The 17689-nt window shown below is 39.8% G+C and overlaps 1 protein-coding gene across 1 annotated transcript in view; it reads right to left on the bottom strand.

The window, feature by feature from the left end:
- lpgat1 (lysophosphatidylglycerol acyltransferase 1) overlaps window positions 1-17689 on the bottom strand; it is a 47262-nt gene that overhangs the window by 10033 nt on the left and 19540 nt on the right. The window contains exons 6-7 of the mRNA XM_066706566.1: window positions 16907-17180; window positions 9002-9128 (exon numbers count right to left, since the gene is read on the bottom strand). Coding sequence (XP_066562663.1) covers window positions 9002-9128; window positions 16907-17180 — 401 coding nt within the window. The remainder of the gene's footprint in view (window positions 1-9001; window positions 9129-16906; window positions 17181-17689) is intronic.

Genomic DNA, 17689 nt, shown 5'->3' with positions numbered 1-17689 from the left:
AAAAAAATCAAAAGGTGTTTATGAACTCTAAACATCTTCATCTAAAGCCATCCTCATCACACTGTATACTTACGAGAACCAGTAGCATACAAGACACTGGCCACAGCAAGCATAAGTCATGCTACAGTGCTGGGTTTGAGAGTGAGAGTAAAACCTAAAAAAAAAAATCATGTCAAGGTTAAAAGTGCTTTTAGCTGTAATTCAACTAATTGCAGAAAACTGCAGGGCATCCCAACAGAGATCACTGCATGCCAAAACATCAAATTGGAGGGTTGAGCTAATCACAGTTTCTGTAAAGATGAAGGACAATTGCCAGTAATAGCTTCATATTTACCAGGCAAAGGGCTCTTACCACAAATAACAAGGTGAGTGAGATGGAAGTTGCCAAACCAAGCAGATTTGTTTTATGTCTGTAATTTGTAAAATGATTAAGAGACATCTAGAAAGAGGGAAAATAAATGCAGGAACCAATAAGACTATTGAAAAATGGTAGCTGCTGTGCATTAACATGAAAGAAACGAGACATGAGGTCAACAGGGCTGTGGTCGAGTTCGAGGCAAACAAGACACTTCAGCCAGCTCTGGTAAGAAAGGCAGTTACATTTCACTCAACAGATTACAACACTCAAGTGTTTTTCTTAAACGCTTATTTACTATAAGATCTGATAACTAAGCTTGGGGGGAGATAAAGAAATGGATGCCACATTATCAATGTCTTGTAGGGAAGCATCATCCATTTTCGAATGTGCAGTAATGATCACAGTGGCACCAGACTCAATCAATGAAAGGGAGTACTGTCCAGGCAGCAAGACTGATTCAGTGGCTTTATGGGGCATCTCAGCTGTCACCTCATAATCACCCAGCTATCAGCTCCAGGTTTTTGGACAAAAGCCCTTTCTAGCTACATGCCAAGGCTGCCTCTCAGCAACAGGACCTTCCAGCTGAAGCCTGCAGTTTTGGCCAAACTCAGTTCCCGCCCCTCGGACTGACTCCAGGACATTATTCCCAGAGCTGTGCGTGCTCCTCCTGGTCCTCTTCATCTCCAGAAAGTACTCTGGTCCATGTCCAGCAACTACCATTTTATTTTTTCCTGTTCTTTCAATCATTTTATTTTTAGCTCACAGGCTGGTCTGATTCATCCTCACTATTTTGAAATCTGCTTCCATAATTTTTTCAAATTTTATTAAATGTTGTTCTGCTGGGTACATATGGAGTATTGCATTTTCTTCATTGTGTTATCCATTGGGTAAATATAACACCAACTTAAAACCTGCATATGAAATAAAACTTGATTTAATTTAGATTTTAATTCAGAACTGAAAAGATTAGTTTTATTTTGTACATTTTGTTTTAAATGACTATGTTGTATTGTTATTTCATTCTGTGAAGTACTCCGAGGCAACCTTGCAAAGGGTGCTACAACAAAAACAGATTGATTGGGTGAATTGATTAATTCAAATCAGAACTGTAAATGCTGTCTTGCATACCTGGCACCCCAGGACAAAGCCAGTAAACGCCAACCTCATATAAATACCCTGCAGGCTTCTACACTGACAACTTCTGACAGTTAACAAGCATCTCCAATTATTTTGCAAAACTTGCCAAAATGGCTTAAAATAAATGCCAGACACCCCCCCCCCCCCCCCCCTCATACAAGACTCATGCATTGGGCCATAATTGAATATTTGGCAGTCTGTAGCTTCATATATCCCCCTTTAAAGTAAAAATGAACAGATGACTGATCAATGAACACACTCACAAAAGCACAGAAGGAAGAATACCGAACATCTCTACAGTGTTGGATTATTACCATTCTCCACTGCAGGATATATAGGCTATACTGTACACAGATGCACACAATCACCCATAAGCTTTTTCAGGATTTAGTTTTCAGACGTCGCGTTTTCAAATTCCAGACTTTGTTTGTGTACTTCCGACAGAGGATGCAAAACATTTTGATTGCCTCCCGCTGCTGCTCAGAGCAATGAAATCCTTGCAGAATTACCCATTTGAGATCACGACAAACCGTCAGATTTCATTGCTGCTGGAACTTGGTGTTTTGAACAAAAGCTGTCACTTTAGTATAGAGAAGAGACTGCATGGACACCTGGCCCTTCTGCAATAATGTCACCACTCTATATACATCTATCCATGGGAAAATAAATTAGACAAGTTATAAAGCACTTGGTCAATTATTCTAGAAATCACTCCTTTCAGCAGTATATAGCTTTTATATAAAATCAACCAATAGAAATATAAACAGGGGACTTCCATGAAAGTCTCAGACACTGAAATGTATTAACAGTTGTTTTCAGAAAACAAACTCCTTTCTGGAGCAATCAAGGTTTGGACCAAGGCCACTCAGGCAGCAGCGAGTTTCCATTCTAACCCCACAATTTATGGAGTGAGTGATAGAGAACAGAAAACACAATACAAGTCAAATGTATACAATCAATAGATTTCAAAAACCATTTTCATGTCCTCCAAAGAGCTTGATGGCAAAATACAGCAGAAATTCAGAATGTGTTCTAAAAAATGACAATTTAAATATTCATGCAAAACCACTGGTCTGTTTTTAATCAAAACATTGATTTAATTGCAGAGCAACTAATTGGTTGATGCTTTATATGATTAAGTATAACCTATTCTCTACTGAAATATCAATCTGTTATTGGTCCAGAATCAACAACAGCAAAGGCAATACATGGTGCGAGTTCTGGAATGCTCATCAAACTCGGCGAGATCAGAAATTGAGGCCTTGGAAAAACACAGGACTCTGGCTTTCTTCCCCCAGCCTCATCTGGGCCCATATGAAGTGCTGAAGCGCACAAAGCCAGACAAACGCCCGATATGGTTTTCCAAGTTCAAAGCTGCTAGCCCCACCCCCGCCGCCCCATCTCCATGGTAACCAAATAAACAGCCCCTTCACACTTGGTTGATGTCGTCATCGTAATCCACACAACACTTGAACATCTCCATGAAACCAATGGCAAAAAGCAGTACTGTTAGAGCAGGTTTACAGAATGACGTAGCCCTGCCATAGAAATCTAAGACTACTTATCTCCATACTATTACAACAAAAAGTGCAGGGTCATCCAAGTGTGCATTCTGTAATCTAACTAGCAGACTGCTTACTGAAAAAATGAACATTATACAGTTTAACAAGAAAACATGCAAGACTAATGGTGAGTATTAACACACATACAGTTTAATTAAGGAAACTTGTGTGGATGGACACACACACCCAGACACCCTTTAGGAGGTCTTAGGAAGATAAGCATGGTCACAGTGAAGTGTGCTTCTGTTTATTAGTTCGAGCCCTGTGGAAACCATGAATGCCAAAACACATTACTTTTATTGGACAAGAATTCTCCAGTAGCAGAGATGCTTCCGGTCAACAGCATGCAAAGACGGACTTGCAAATAACCTGCTGGCAGCTGCAGTATCCTGAGCACACTACCACCACATGGGACTAGTTTGTTCTTTTGACTTATTTAAAATGATATTAAATGTGTTGCCTGCACTAGTCAGCATGCGTAAAACAAACATCGGCACAGCCGTTGTCTGCAAGCGGGACAACGACACGCCATCATGATTACACAGGCAGTTGTTTACATCATAGTAAAACCTACACAGAAAGAGCCCAACATACAGGGTTTTAAAGCTGCTTCAATTTTTTGGGGTGGGGGGGTGAGAACATTAAAAAGACTGAGGGTGGACATCATTAACAAACTAGTGTGATGGTTTTTGCGTGTGTATTCAGTTAGGTGCCAACTTGATTCTTAAATACAAACTAGAAAAATGGGGGGGGGGGGGTTAGAGTTAGGGTTAGGGAATTCACTTAATTCATCATAGGTAGGCTACGATTTTGTCACGGAGATTAAAAGGTTTAAAAATGTTTGTTTCTTAGACTGCTGTGAAAGCGAATAATTGTGATTGTATTTATAGACATGGCTGCACCAAACATCCTCCAGATCACATTGTATCAAGGTAACTCCACAAACTACAAATGTTATTCCCTAATTATAATTGTTCAATTACTCTGTCATTGTGCAACACATGTTCAACATTTCTACAACATAGCTAATCTCCGTAGCACTAATGCTTCAATGTCTTTTTTGCTCATACTAGCTACGGGGCAAACTGAACTTTACTACATCTTGCGAGTCTTAAGAAACGACGTCAGCTACAAACGTAAAAGGCAGGAAGGTAAACCCAATTATCTCTGTGACCAAATCGTAGCCTTAATCATTGGATAAAAAGGTTTCACAGGGTTAAATGATGTGTAGAAGTTCAGTTTTTCCATTGGATTATTAATGGGAACACTGTGAGGCTGTAAAAGTAAATGGTATCTTAGGGAAGGTTTTTATTTCCAGCATGTCTTTGACCCCAATTGCACAAGCATTGCACCCGTTGTAGATAGCTAAGCATGCAGTGAGTCAGAGTTCTTAGGAGGAGAATTTCAAAAAACAAGCTGGACTTGAACCATATTTTAGATACAATTATATGAAATGGATACCTTAGTCTGTTTACAGCTGCTACGAAGTACAAACATGGAAACCCCCAGCTTCCTGCCATTCAAATTCAAATCAATACCCACATAGCTAATCTTCCTTAGAACTATCCAATAAGGAAATAAGAGAGCTTATTAAAAAGGATTTTAAGTGAATGGCTTAATTTGCTCATTATCCTTAAGATCCCCTTTAAAGATAAAAGACTGAGGTGGACTGCCTATTCACAGAAGAAATGGCATCATCACAGGTGAGAGAAGAATGTAGATGTGTAAGTGCCTGGATCATTCCCATAGTATCGAGTACATTTGATCAATATATTGCAAGGAAACACAAGAATGTGTCTGAGGAATGTTGATTGGATTCTTAGGAGAGAGTGTGTGTTTGTACACACAGACATGCCTAAAACTATACATTTGTATTTCAAGTAGAGTAGAGTCCATGTTGCAACCCATGGAGACCTCTCACCCTGAACCCGTAGAAAGTAGAAACATTTTAGGACAATGCAACAAAAAGCACTTTTGCTCATCAGTCCTTGGAAAGAAAATAAAAAGTTCCTTTATAACCCTTAATAAGCCTTGACCCGAGTGGCCAGTGACGTAGGTGAGCAAAGTCCAGTGCCAAAATGGCAAAACATACCCACCAGACTCTAATCTGCCTGTGGGGGACAATCTCTGTTCCAGGAAATATATAGCAATGATTAACCAAATACTGCAAGAACTGGGTGACATCTACACTGGCAAAGGTAGGGAGTGACAGAAAATGCACTGAGCACTTACCGTTTGATCTTGGGTTGATTGGACTGGTCACAGTGATAGTGTGGACAGTTAATTCCAGACTTGATAACTTAAAATCAGGACCAATGTCCACCTCCCGTTTAATCTCGCATGACAGTGTAACCTACAAAGACATTTACGGAGTGCGATGGAACTCACGAACACAAAGTCCATCACACAAACGCCTACGCTGCCTTTCAGACTTTAAACCCTGATTCCTGCATCACCAAGAATGTTCTAGCAGAATCCAAGGAAAACATTTCAGTGTATTAATATTAATCTCAGACCCAGGTTTAACAAGTCTAAAGAATCAGCAATAGCCGACTGCCTTCTCAACTGACTGCCTTCTTCAACTACATTGAAAGACATACAGAAGGCCGGACTCTCTTCAAAACTAACTGCCACCTCCTTCCCTCTGCAACACAAACTTAGTGATTAGTGATAAAATTGTATAGGCCACCTATGTTTTTTTACCTATGTTTTTTTACAGTAGTTTTGCCTCACCAAATATGACTTAAGATGTGTTGCATTTTTGCAACGCATCTCAAAGCACTTTACTCGTTTACTTGAATGCCTACAATATCTGAGAGCATACCTACTTTTTTCATTCAGCCTATTGAGGAGAACCCTAAATGTACCTCTTTGGGGAATTCTGTAAAAAAGGGTACAGCAATCACTTATTTTGCATGACAAAAAACACCTACAAACGGTTTTAAAAACAGTCTTCCTGAGTCAGAGCCTCCTTCCGAAATTCAGCACATTTTCTTATCCAATTAATTTTGTTGGGTAGTCAGTTCCTTAAGCTTTCTTAGGATTTCAGGTTCATTTCAGACATACTCTTTTCAGTGTAAGGCCTTACGAATGCACAACTCAAACCTTTCACTGAGGAGGGAAGACCGAAAACTGAGAAGAGGAGGAATTATCCCCCAATTGAGTTAAACGCTTACAGTTAATTTCTGTTTAACCTGAAAAAGTGATGTCCAAGCACATATTTACTAACCTCTCTCCCCCGTAGGTGAGGAGACAGAGGGCTTCCTGATGGCATATCAAGTTAAATGCTATGAATCATGAAAGTCTTTCAAATTATTCCAATTAAAAGTTTGCCTACACTTAAACATATACACTTACATACACAGTCTTCATGATGTCAGTAATCATGTACTTTAGTGAATCTAATGTAATTCTGAACTTGAAAGACATGAATCAAATCTGAAAGTTAATTTCCTCAAAGAGAACCGCAAAGCTACCGAGTATCAGTTTGAATCATTGATCTGCTTTGGTTTTAGTTCCCTGCTTGGCTTCTTACCCCTGCAATTTCAAAGGGCTTACACCACTACCTGAGAGATCGGTACGATTAGAAGTGAGGGATTAAGTAGAGTGAAACGTTCCCAAGACCAATCTCATATGCATCAATGTAGCTTTCTCTCCTTAAGCAAACTGATGCCAACCTGAGTCACATATTGTTCCTTTCTATTCAACTACTTCTACATTATAAATAAAAGCTTTTCCCAAATTCATTTGCCATTGGACAGCTCGGACCGGGGGAGATTCAATGCAATGCAAAGCAAGCAACGTATCCAGGAAGCATCAGCCAGAGAAGCGAGCCTGACGAGCTTTCCAGGTGACCCCTATTCCACAAAGTGGATTTTATTTTTTAAAGTAATTAAAATTATTAGTACTCAATTTCTCAGCAGACACCCTTATCCAGGGTGACGTACAATTGTTACAAGATATCACATTATTTTTTTACATGTTTCCATTTATACAGCTAAGCATTTTCTGGAGCAATCTGGGTAAGGTCCCTTGCTCAACAGCGGTGCCCCCACCTGGGATTGAGCCCATGACCCTGTGCTCCAGGGTCCAGAGCCCTGACCACTACTGCACACTTCTGCCCTGCATATAATGTGTTCTGTTAATTGAGGAGAATGGTTGTGAAACTTCAACAATGATCCAAACTCTTCAAATGGATATATATATATATATATATAGATATATATATATATATATATATATATATATATATATATATATATATATAGATACTGAAGTCAGTCTGCACTCCACATCCCACTATATTACACATTGGCAGGATGAACCTCATTTCCTCTTCTCCTGGAAAGCACGACTGCCAGTGACCGGTTTCAGCCACGGCAACCCAACACCTGATCCCGGGCTGCAAACTCTATACACGAGCTGATAAACATCACCAAAGCACTTCAGCACGCTTCAAGAAGTTCTACGGCCCTAGTAACACAAACGGTGAGACTCTGTAACAGAGCTTTAATAAATATTTTATTTCAGGAATATGTATAACATGAGATGCGAAAATAAATGTGTGAAAACATTTTGCTCAAGTGCCATTTAATCCGGATGTGGTTTCGATCCAAAATAAATTCCAATGCGTTATGTAGGGCCTTACAAGCTACCTTCACCTGACAGGTAATCCACTACATGTTTGCTCTATAGCCTATTTAATGTCAAATTCAGTGCCTTATAGTATGCAACCATAACAAATGCACTGGGAAGATCATGTTTGTTTGTTTGTTTTAGTTTTTTTTTTAACCAGTAGCCACCCTGGTGTTTGGGGTTGGTTATAAAATCACTCATTTCCATTTTTAGCCCCCCATTTAAATGGGCAGACACTACAATGAAAGCAAGAAATTAGTCATTTAACCTTTACAACAAAGAGCATTCAGTTTTCCCAACCGGAAACACCCATATAAATATATGTATATAATTAACAGGAAGGGTATTCTCTAAGCCTGTCAATGACATGAACAAACAATTTGCATGCAAGCACAACCTTTTAACACACTGCAGAAAGAAAATGTTGCAATAATACCGCTTATTAGCAATGTTTCCAATACAGAGACATGACGGGTCACCTTTCAGTAATGCCAAGAAATGGTTTTCAAGAATTATGCCAAGTTGTCATTCATGTTTTATTAAAGCTGACATGCTGATGCTGAAAACACTTAAATTGGATTTCACATAGTCATTATAAATTGAGGAAAAACACAGTCTGATTAAATCTGTTTGGATTTCAGTGGTCCACTTATGCAATAACATGTATAGCCGGCAATTGAAGACACTCCACACTTTTTTCCAGGAATACAACCATTTCTGTGTTGTCTCATCACATTTCACTGGTTGTTGGTATTGGCCATTGGCTATAGTGTCTTGTTTCAGATTTTTCGGGGCCGATTATTTGAAAATAAATATATTTGTCCATGCTAATGTTTCAGACATTAAGCTTATCTGCTGACGCCACCCTTCCATGAAAAACAGAAATAAAACTAGTTGAAACCGGTCATAAAATAAACAAAGATTTCCATTTTGGAGTGAGATATAGTGCGGGCATAGGGTGCCCAGTAACAAGATTTCAAACCAAATTATATTCAATAAAAAAAATAGTACATAAATATTTCTGCAGTTTTGTTTGGCCTGACTGTTTGGGATAATCAGCTGAATGAACTTGCAGCTGCCGACTGTGGCAAAGAACGATGCGGGTTAATTACAGATTAATTTTAATTAGGATTCCCAAGTATTTCAAAATTTAAAGGCTTCTTAAGAAGGAAAAAAAAAAACTTGAGCTGACCTTTCTGGGTCAGTAGCAGGATACACAATTCAGTACAGCAAAAAAGGGGACAGGAATGGCAACAAAGATAAATGAATCCAAGAACACATGCAAAGCAGACCTCAAGACAACCCTTACCTGTAGTGTACGTGTGTCACTGTAGGCGGTCTGTAGCCGAAGATCCATGTCTGAATGTCCATTGGCCTGGCTTTGGGGTAGGCGATGGTGACATCAATGACCCACTGGAGGCCTCGGGGTTTGCTCACTGTTCAACACAAAAACCCAAACATTAACAAGAGTTGCACAGTGCGTTTTTAAGCACTGCATTTGACATCCGTGCCTGTTACATGGCTTTAAAATGTGTGTACTAAAATGTCCCATATGCACTGAAGCAAGAACAGTCTCTGAAACCAATAGACTTAATTGTAGACAAAGTAGACTAAATTAAATTGGTACATTTTGCCATGTTATCACTGTATTGTTCCTTTAAATGTAAATAGGAAACAGTGTTCAAAAATAAGGTGACACAGACTAAGAAAAGCTTGGCGTGATTTACCAAGATAGAGACAAACGCGCACACACAATAGTGCTGTAGGTTTCCCATGATGAAAAGAGTGCTTTCATGTGCCTGCCTGGAAAAATACGTGCGACTCTGAGGATCTTGGTGAAGATTTCCTTAGAGCCGAGTGATATAGAGGGCGACTTGACTTAACAGGCTTGCACGTATTCAGAAAGAAAACCGAGAAGGGTGTGCTGGTGTGAGGCATTTCTAAGTGTCTGCAGTCTTGACCATTATCACAAATGGAGGAAATTAACCTTTAACAAGTGCATCTACAAACAAGCACCATGTCCTCTGGAGTTAGATTGCCAAATTAGTCCACAAGAAACATCTCCTGCTAAGTAAAGCCAATATTCAAAAATGTGCATAAAAAAAAAGACTGCCTAGATCCCCAAAACACAAACTCACATTCAATTAGTTTAATCCACCAAGCAGACACTCATGTTTAGGTTTCATACAATTGTAATCAAGGCCCCGACAGTGTACTTCACCCAGACTACACTGGTACTACCTGTTTTTATCTGCAGAGGGGGAAGTGTGCAATCAGAATGCATTTCCTGGGCAGAAGAAGCCAAGCAAAACAAATATATACATTTTAAACCCTTTTTATTATGATATATTAAAAAAAAATAAAAAATAAAAAAAATAAAAAAATACGAAATTTAGATTGTATATATTAAGAAATATCTAAATACCATAATAGGTTTGTGTCAAGGATATGGTTTAAAATGTGCGAGTAGTTCTTCCAATGGGAGGACAATGCACAGGAAACAGGAGATATATAGAAGATACAGTCTGAAACAGAAGACAAGCAGAAAATACCTATTCTGTTTGGTACATAAATAAATAGTCTTTGAACGCCACCTTAACAGACTTTGGGGAAGACACTGATGTTTATAACAGGCAGGAACACCCAAGAATTCCCCCCCCCTCTCTTTCTTTAAAGCCAAAAATCAAAGGTAGAGGCTGAAATTACATCTTGACAAGACGGAGGACAGCTCTGTGTTCAGGGTTTTCAGTCACAAGACAACTGTATAGGTAACCCAACTCCTCTGCTTGGCTTCCTGACAGGGACCAACAGCGGGCATTTCTCGTGAGATTGCATTCTTAAATTTATGAGTTTTTGTTTTTTTACAGAATCCGATCAAGGAAACCATCAGTTCCTATCAAGAGATTTGCTTCAAAAGGGCGACAATTAGTGGAGCTGTGACGGATGTGGAAGAAAACTAATTCATTTTGCGCCTCATGATTGTAAAGAGTGTTTCATGCTCTTCAGTGATCTGACCTTTCTGCAAGTTCCACTAAACTTCCCAATGAGGCAACACTGCAGGGAATAGGTTTTAAAATCTGGACAATATTTGGAACGGCGCTTTATTCCAAAATAAGTTTTCTTGTGCAAATAAATATTCACAGGGATGAGAAAGTTTAACCTTAAAAGGCCATTCTATCTATGCTCTCTGAAAGAACTACACAGTGGATTTCTTATAGGAAAAAGTTGGTGCATCACTACTTCTGGCAAATTCTCTCAATGATCTTGATTTTCAGGGTAAGAAGGTAGAGTCTGTAAAGGGAACACGGCCATGGCTACATTTGCCCTGAATACAGATTCACTCAAACAGGGCCAGCTTTGTCAACACCTATTAAAATCCCATGTTTAGAGTCAAGTACTTGCCAGTACAGAGGCGTTTTTCTGCTGAGGAATACACATGCATCCGATTTCACACACACAGTCTGGTTATATAACAGCTAACTGGAGGGATTTGACAAAATATCCTATTCAAATTTTCCACTAGAAAGAAAAAGAAAAATACTAAATTGTTATTGAAATGGTAGTATTCAGGATAGTAAAAAGGATATCCACATTCCACTTAAAATGATCCAATACAAGCTCCCATGCAGAGCACATGGTGTGCCCCATGATCTCAAGATCACCAATTGGCATGCAGGCTATGCCTCTAGGTGTCTGTGATCAGAAGCTCCACGCAGAAGCTCAAGGCAGGGCAAATCCTCGCCCGGCTAGGTCTCTTCAGCCCGTTACTGGAAGGGTACCAGTGAGCAGCGCGAGCCGTACGAGTCCAGTGCAACAGGACGGCTCTGCAGTTTGTGTTCGGGGCTCACATTGTGAAAACAGCAGCACAGCTCACAAAAGCCCATTTCAGAGGACGTGTATATGGTCCATCTCTCCTGTGCTGGTGCAGGAGTGAGCCTCCCTACAAAGTAACTCAATTCCCAACAAGAAAGTATAACATCCCAGACATGACATTACAGTACAGCCCCGACTCCAAAGGTAGTCAGTCTGATATGGATCATTTTTAGAAGCTCTCTTACAGAATTTAGCAAATGAGTTGCAAGACTTCTTCACCTGATCCATCAATGGCCTAAGAACAAACAGGAAAGCAGCCAGAGATACATCATACAAACTTTACTGCCTGCCAGTTTTGTGGAACCCACCCATTGCCTAAATGTGTTGGACATTTTTGGAATAAAAGTAGTATGAAAGTCTGTATTGTATATGCATGAATCAGAAAGGAAACATATTTGCTTTACAACTAGCTGTGAAATGTGTATACTTAAATATATCTCACACAGATGGTTTTAAATAAGGTAACAACTAGTAAGCCAAGTGTTTTTGAAAACTTCTAGTTCAGCACTATGGTATACAGCATAATGAAGTCAATGAAATTAAACGTTTTCGGTTCTTTTCAGAATAGTTATTTTTCTCTGCTCACATTGGCTGACATAAAATAATTGTTATGTATGCATTTTCAAGCACTGTGTGTGTCAGAGTGGTTGTGTTAAATCTTAGTTAGCAAAGGAAGTAATATTATTATTTCTCTGCAAAAGATTTGGGGTTGCCTGCGGACAATTCTTATTTTATTTTTTAATAGAATTCTAATTCCAGTAGAGCACATGATGTCAATGGCAAAAAGAATAAGAATTTGGAACCAGGTCTGAAAAGGGGATTCTGAATCGAAAGTGGAAAATCGACCTCAACCTACCCCAGAACAGACGGTATACAAACAAGTTGCTTTATTTCAATGCCTTTTTTGTTCCATTTCGGCACGCATAATTAAACCATTTGCTGTTGCCATCCAGCGCACAGATTTTATAAACACAAACATTACCGTTGCAGGCTTCCAAGAGAGAAACTGCAGTTTGCAGCTTGCATTTTCTTTCCTTGCAATGCTGTGCGTACAATGCAAATGATACAAGCCCATTCATTACATGCTCAGTTCCTCAAATTATCCTTATAAGGTAACATGTGCCCTATGGTTAGAAGACAAAAAACGATACCTCAGTAGCAAGTCAGGCTATTCTTAAAGTAAAGCAGCACCTGCATTATACTCCGATTGTTGTTATAAAATTGCTTTTACAGTCACTTAATCTTCAGACGGTGGTGCCAAGAATGTGTTATCCTGGAAACTGCCCATCTCTGGTCATAGGGGATTATGAATTTAGTTATAAATAAATAAATAAACAAATAAATAAATAAATAAAAAAGGACACTGTGCAAATACAAGATTAATACTGTACTGATTCATTCAGAGAATTCTTGATTAAATGTATTTTTTCTCCCTGTTTTAAATGCATTATATAACTTTTATATATACTTTTTTTTTTTATAAAAGGAAAATGGACTAAGAACTAACAAAAGCTGAAAAAGGTTTACCCATGTAAGTAATATTAACTCCAAATACTATTAAAAATGGTTAAAAAAAGTGTCAAACTGGGTCAAAGCTCAGAAAGGGTCTACAGTTGAAACCACTGCAATTGTGCAAGCATTTTCAGTGGCTATTTAAATAACTGGGAGTATTTCATTTGAAACGCAAGCTCTTTTACAACAGTGGACCTTGTTTATTTCTGTGGTCACACTGGAAAGATGCAAAGCTCAATACAATTCCACAGCAATCAGAAAAGCCTTTCAAAGGGTGACAGTAGAGTGCTTGACATCAGCCTGGATATTTTGCTCCTTGTGACCTTAAAGTTATTAAAAGAATGAAAAGTGTAATTTTCATATCAAATAATAAATACTTTAACTGGCTTTGTACTATATGAAGGGCTGGTCATTCAGCATGCATTTCATACATTAGAAAAGCCTAGGCCCAGATCCTCACACATGGGGGTGTGAGGCAAAGCAGGCAGTGCGTGTGGTTTTCAAAGCCTGCCAAAGTTGTGCAAGCCTAACTGGCATGAGTGACACCATTTCAGCTACTCGGTACGCCACAGCATGATGCCTTTCAACTCCAGCAGAACACCATGTTTGCATACAGGTACTGGGAGGGCATGTCACACCACTCTCGAAACCTAGGAATTTGCATAGATTTTTCTACCTTGTCCTGCCTTTGATGATAAAGTCAACGGTAGGTTAGACCTAACATTCTACAATCTCTGCTGGCTTGGTGTGAGTCAAGGATGGTGATACTGGTGACCGTTAACCCATGTCTTACCCATGTCACACAGGCCTGGACTTCTACTGAACACAGCAGCCATACTGTGGGGAGTTTATGGACAAGACCAACTTGGGCACTTGCAAAGATAGCAAAGAACATTAGTCCTGTACAGTTTACATTCTGCTCTTGAACTCATGTGCTCGAAGGATAAGGGGTTTTGGCAAAGCAAAGGTAGTAGTCTCAAAATATTTTACACCTGAAAAATGGAAAGAACTGAAAGAAACAAAAACTAACTGAAGGTTTCTTGTTAGCTGTGTGTACAGGGAGATTAAGACTGCTGGAACCACAGGTACTTCCCCTTTAAAAATCGAACAAACTGCACATTTTCCAATGCCCTTATCACCAAACGGGGTTCATTTGCATTTGGGAATCGATATGTTCACAAGATAAGGAACTTCAGTGAAGATTCACAAAGCAAAAATCTGCTGCTCAGTTCACTTTGCCTGCTAGTTAAAGTAAAAAGGGCTGCACAGCAAATCAGCAAACTGGAACCAAAGCCAGGAAAGGTTTTCTAATAATAGAAAACAGCAATTAGACTAATGTCAGACAAATCGTGAAGTGGGCACACAGGCACTGGACTGGAAAGGTTAGGCTTGGAGGGCCAAAATCCCAATCACTTAACATGGTAAAACCTGGATTGTGACAGAGGGAGGAAAACGCTTCCTGATCTTGCGGAAAAAAGTAGTTTAAAGAATCACTGACGAGTTCAAAAGTAAATATTCATATACTGTGTGACCTCAAATGACAGACTTATTATAATAAACCTTCTGTACTGGAAACAACAACACTGACTTAATGCCAATTTTGAGAATAACTGTAAAGACAATATTTAAACTTTAAGCCACTGACATTTCCCGGGGGAGGTGATGTGATAACGTGTGGGGGAGAGTGCTGGTAATAGGGGGCAATACTAATGACAGAGATGCAGACTCACAGCACTTATTAGAAACCGGTTTAACCAATCACGAAGGCAGGGACAGGTGTCGTATGTGCAGCCTAACAGAGCAGTGGCAGGTTATTTTACACTTCAGGAAGCCAGTTTGCCCTCTCTCTTTGACCTTTTCTGTAACAAGAAAGCTCAAGTTTCCCCGAAATAAAACAGGGATTGGTTTGGTTATTCCACTTTTTAGAGACCGCTCACAGTTCAGGATGCGTGGCATTATAATTGGCCGCAACAGGTCCTACGCAATGTTTGATTCCGCCCAAAATTAGTTCTGGGAAGGGGGGAAATTACAGACTTATTCTTCATTAAAGTAGGAGGATAAGTGCTCAAACATTACACCAAAATTATAGGTCTGACCCTTTCAGACTAATTCCCCTCAGACTTTGAAACTCTGAATAAGACATCTCTAATTACAATTTGGTGGCACTCTGATCCTGGCACTCGCAGAGGAGTCATTCTGCTTCCTGTGTGGACAAGGATTAGGTTGTGGCAACTTGTGCTGTGACAAAGTAATTAATTGATGCAGTTGTTTAAGCAGTAGAGGCTTGCTTAATCACTATCTTTTCAAAGAAGTCCAACATCTTACACATTTCTGCGTTTTTAACTGTAAAGGCAAGGTCTAAGAAATATATCTGTCTGTATGCATGCTTGTTTTGCATTTGTCCCCACTCGGCCCTTTCTGAAAAAGAGCCAACGATGATGAAACAATTCGCAAGAGGCTTCTGGAATGTTACGGCCGGTTCCATTTGAAGTTAAAAGCACCATTCCGTTTTCGGTGCACGCATATTCTGCTGCCGTCAGCCCTCTCTGATTGGACGAGGTGCGTGTCAGCCTGACTCGTCGGTGTCACGGTGACTGATGGCAAAAGGTGAGGAGGATTTAAAACAAAAACCTGATCTTTGATTAAGCCCCGTCAAAACTAAAAATGTTCGCAAATGCTGCCTTCAAGAGATTGTGTGAAGTCTTGAGTGCCTCAGCAGCATTTAATGCATCCTCGAAAGGCTGCTGTGAAGCAGAACGAGTATCCAGGCAATTCCACATGTGCACACATGACAAGCAGGACAATGTGGAGCTTCAGGGCTGCACAAGCTCGCCATGTCAGACAAAATGGGCAACTGATTAGAAAATGTTACGTTCTCACAAATACAGACAAGAACACAATATATTTAAATTTTGGGTAAGTGAAGTGAAGATTCATAACTTTCCCCCGTGTGTTCTCAATTTCCCACTTGACTGAAGATTTTACAGCAATAAAGAATAAAGGGAGGGGGGTTATAGAATCCAAAATGGAGCTTTAATAAGGTGCCCCTCACTCCCCCACACACACCAATACTCCTGATAATTATACCCAGGTAAGGTTTCCTGGCACTGCAATTGCACATGATGGACCCCAATAAGCTTTAGACAAAAAACAGTCAAAATTATATGTTTAAAGTCAAATGAAATGTAATCAATGGAGGTATACCACAGGTCACAAATTCTGCTTTAAAAATATGTTATTAGTGGGTTTAAATTGAAGTAGTTTTGCCTGAAGGACAATGACAAGATTAGTGCTGTAATAAACAACAAACTTGGTTAATTCCATTTGGTGTTTTGATTCTTTTAAATATCCACTTTCCACCAAATCATTTCTGACATTAACAGGAAACAGACCCTGAGCTGTGCACCTCATTATGATTTGAAATGTACTTAAATACATAGGTCATATGCAGTTTTCAAGAAAACGATTTAGGTTGTTATTTTCACACATTATTCATGGCACCTCCTATTACAAGTGTTCCACGTAGCTCTGGTGCTGGGTTTGGGTTTTAATTCTGCACACTAAATCAATATTTTACAAATAATATTTATTTTAGGAGTGGTTTGCTTTACTTGAACGAGCGAATATATATATAATGACTCAGAGCTTTTCAAAACGCCAAGAAAACCAGGAAAGTGAAACATCACCTTTATTATTCATGTCAAAATCAGTAGCACTATATGCTTACCATAATAACTCAATGTGGTAAATAAGCAGCAATGAGAGAACAAGCACAATTAGAAATGCAATTGGAAATGAATAAAATAAGCCCAAAAAAAAAAGCCTGTACCTGTTCTGCTGGTGTCGCCCGCCCCCAGGCTGCCGTTCTCATGCTGAGGGCCAAGAGTCTTCAGGATGACCTGAGTGGCTCCCAGCCTGGGCAGTGTGACGTGCGTCAGGTACGGCAGGTTGCTCTTCCTGGCAAAAGACTGGCTGGTTTCCCTGCGTTTCCTCAGAAAGCCGCCTTCCGGGAAAAGGACAATCCACTTGCGGTCTCGGCTGTGATAGTACTTGTCTAAATGGTCCTTCAGCAGGATCAGCTGCTTGTCCCGGTGCGGTTTGCCCTGCAGGAGAGGGGCGCAGGCTGTGAGCAACGCATGGACTGTGGGCTGCACCCTTCACCGGGGTATTTTACACAAATTAACAAAGGAATAGATTTCACAAAACAAAAGCTAACAAAATAAATACCTAATTGAATTATACAAATTATCTGAATGGGTGTGTCAGCCAAACAAGACAAGTTGAAACTGATTATTTTGTTAGGCTCTCTTAGGCTCTCTTGTTCATTTTCAGGCCACTTGATACAATAAGCAAAAGTTGCCATGGTAGAGCATAAATGAAGGACTTGGACCAACAGAGATCAAGCAAGAGACGAAGGGTGGGAGAGAAGTGTGCGTGAGGAGAAAACTGAGGAGATGCTGCAGTCCCATAGGGAGAGCATGACAGGCATACTAAGCATGTGGAGAGCGCTTATGGGGAATGCCGAGACTGGGCGGCTATCACACACACGACAGCTGCTCCCCACAACGAGCGCATTTCCAAAGACACGCAAGTCCTGCCAGAGAGACTGGCC

This window comes from Amia ocellicauda, chromosome 1 (assembly GCF_036373705.1).
Source record: "Amia ocellicauda isolate fAmiCal2 chromosome 1, fAmiCal2.hap1, whole genome shotgun sequence".
Classification (NCBI taxonomy): Eukaryota; Metazoa; Chordata; class Actinopteri; order Amiiformes; family Amiidae; genus Amia; species Amia ocellicauda.
The sequence above is the reverse complement of the archived record's forward strand: the minus strand, read 5'-3'. Positions and strand labels throughout refer to the sequence as shown.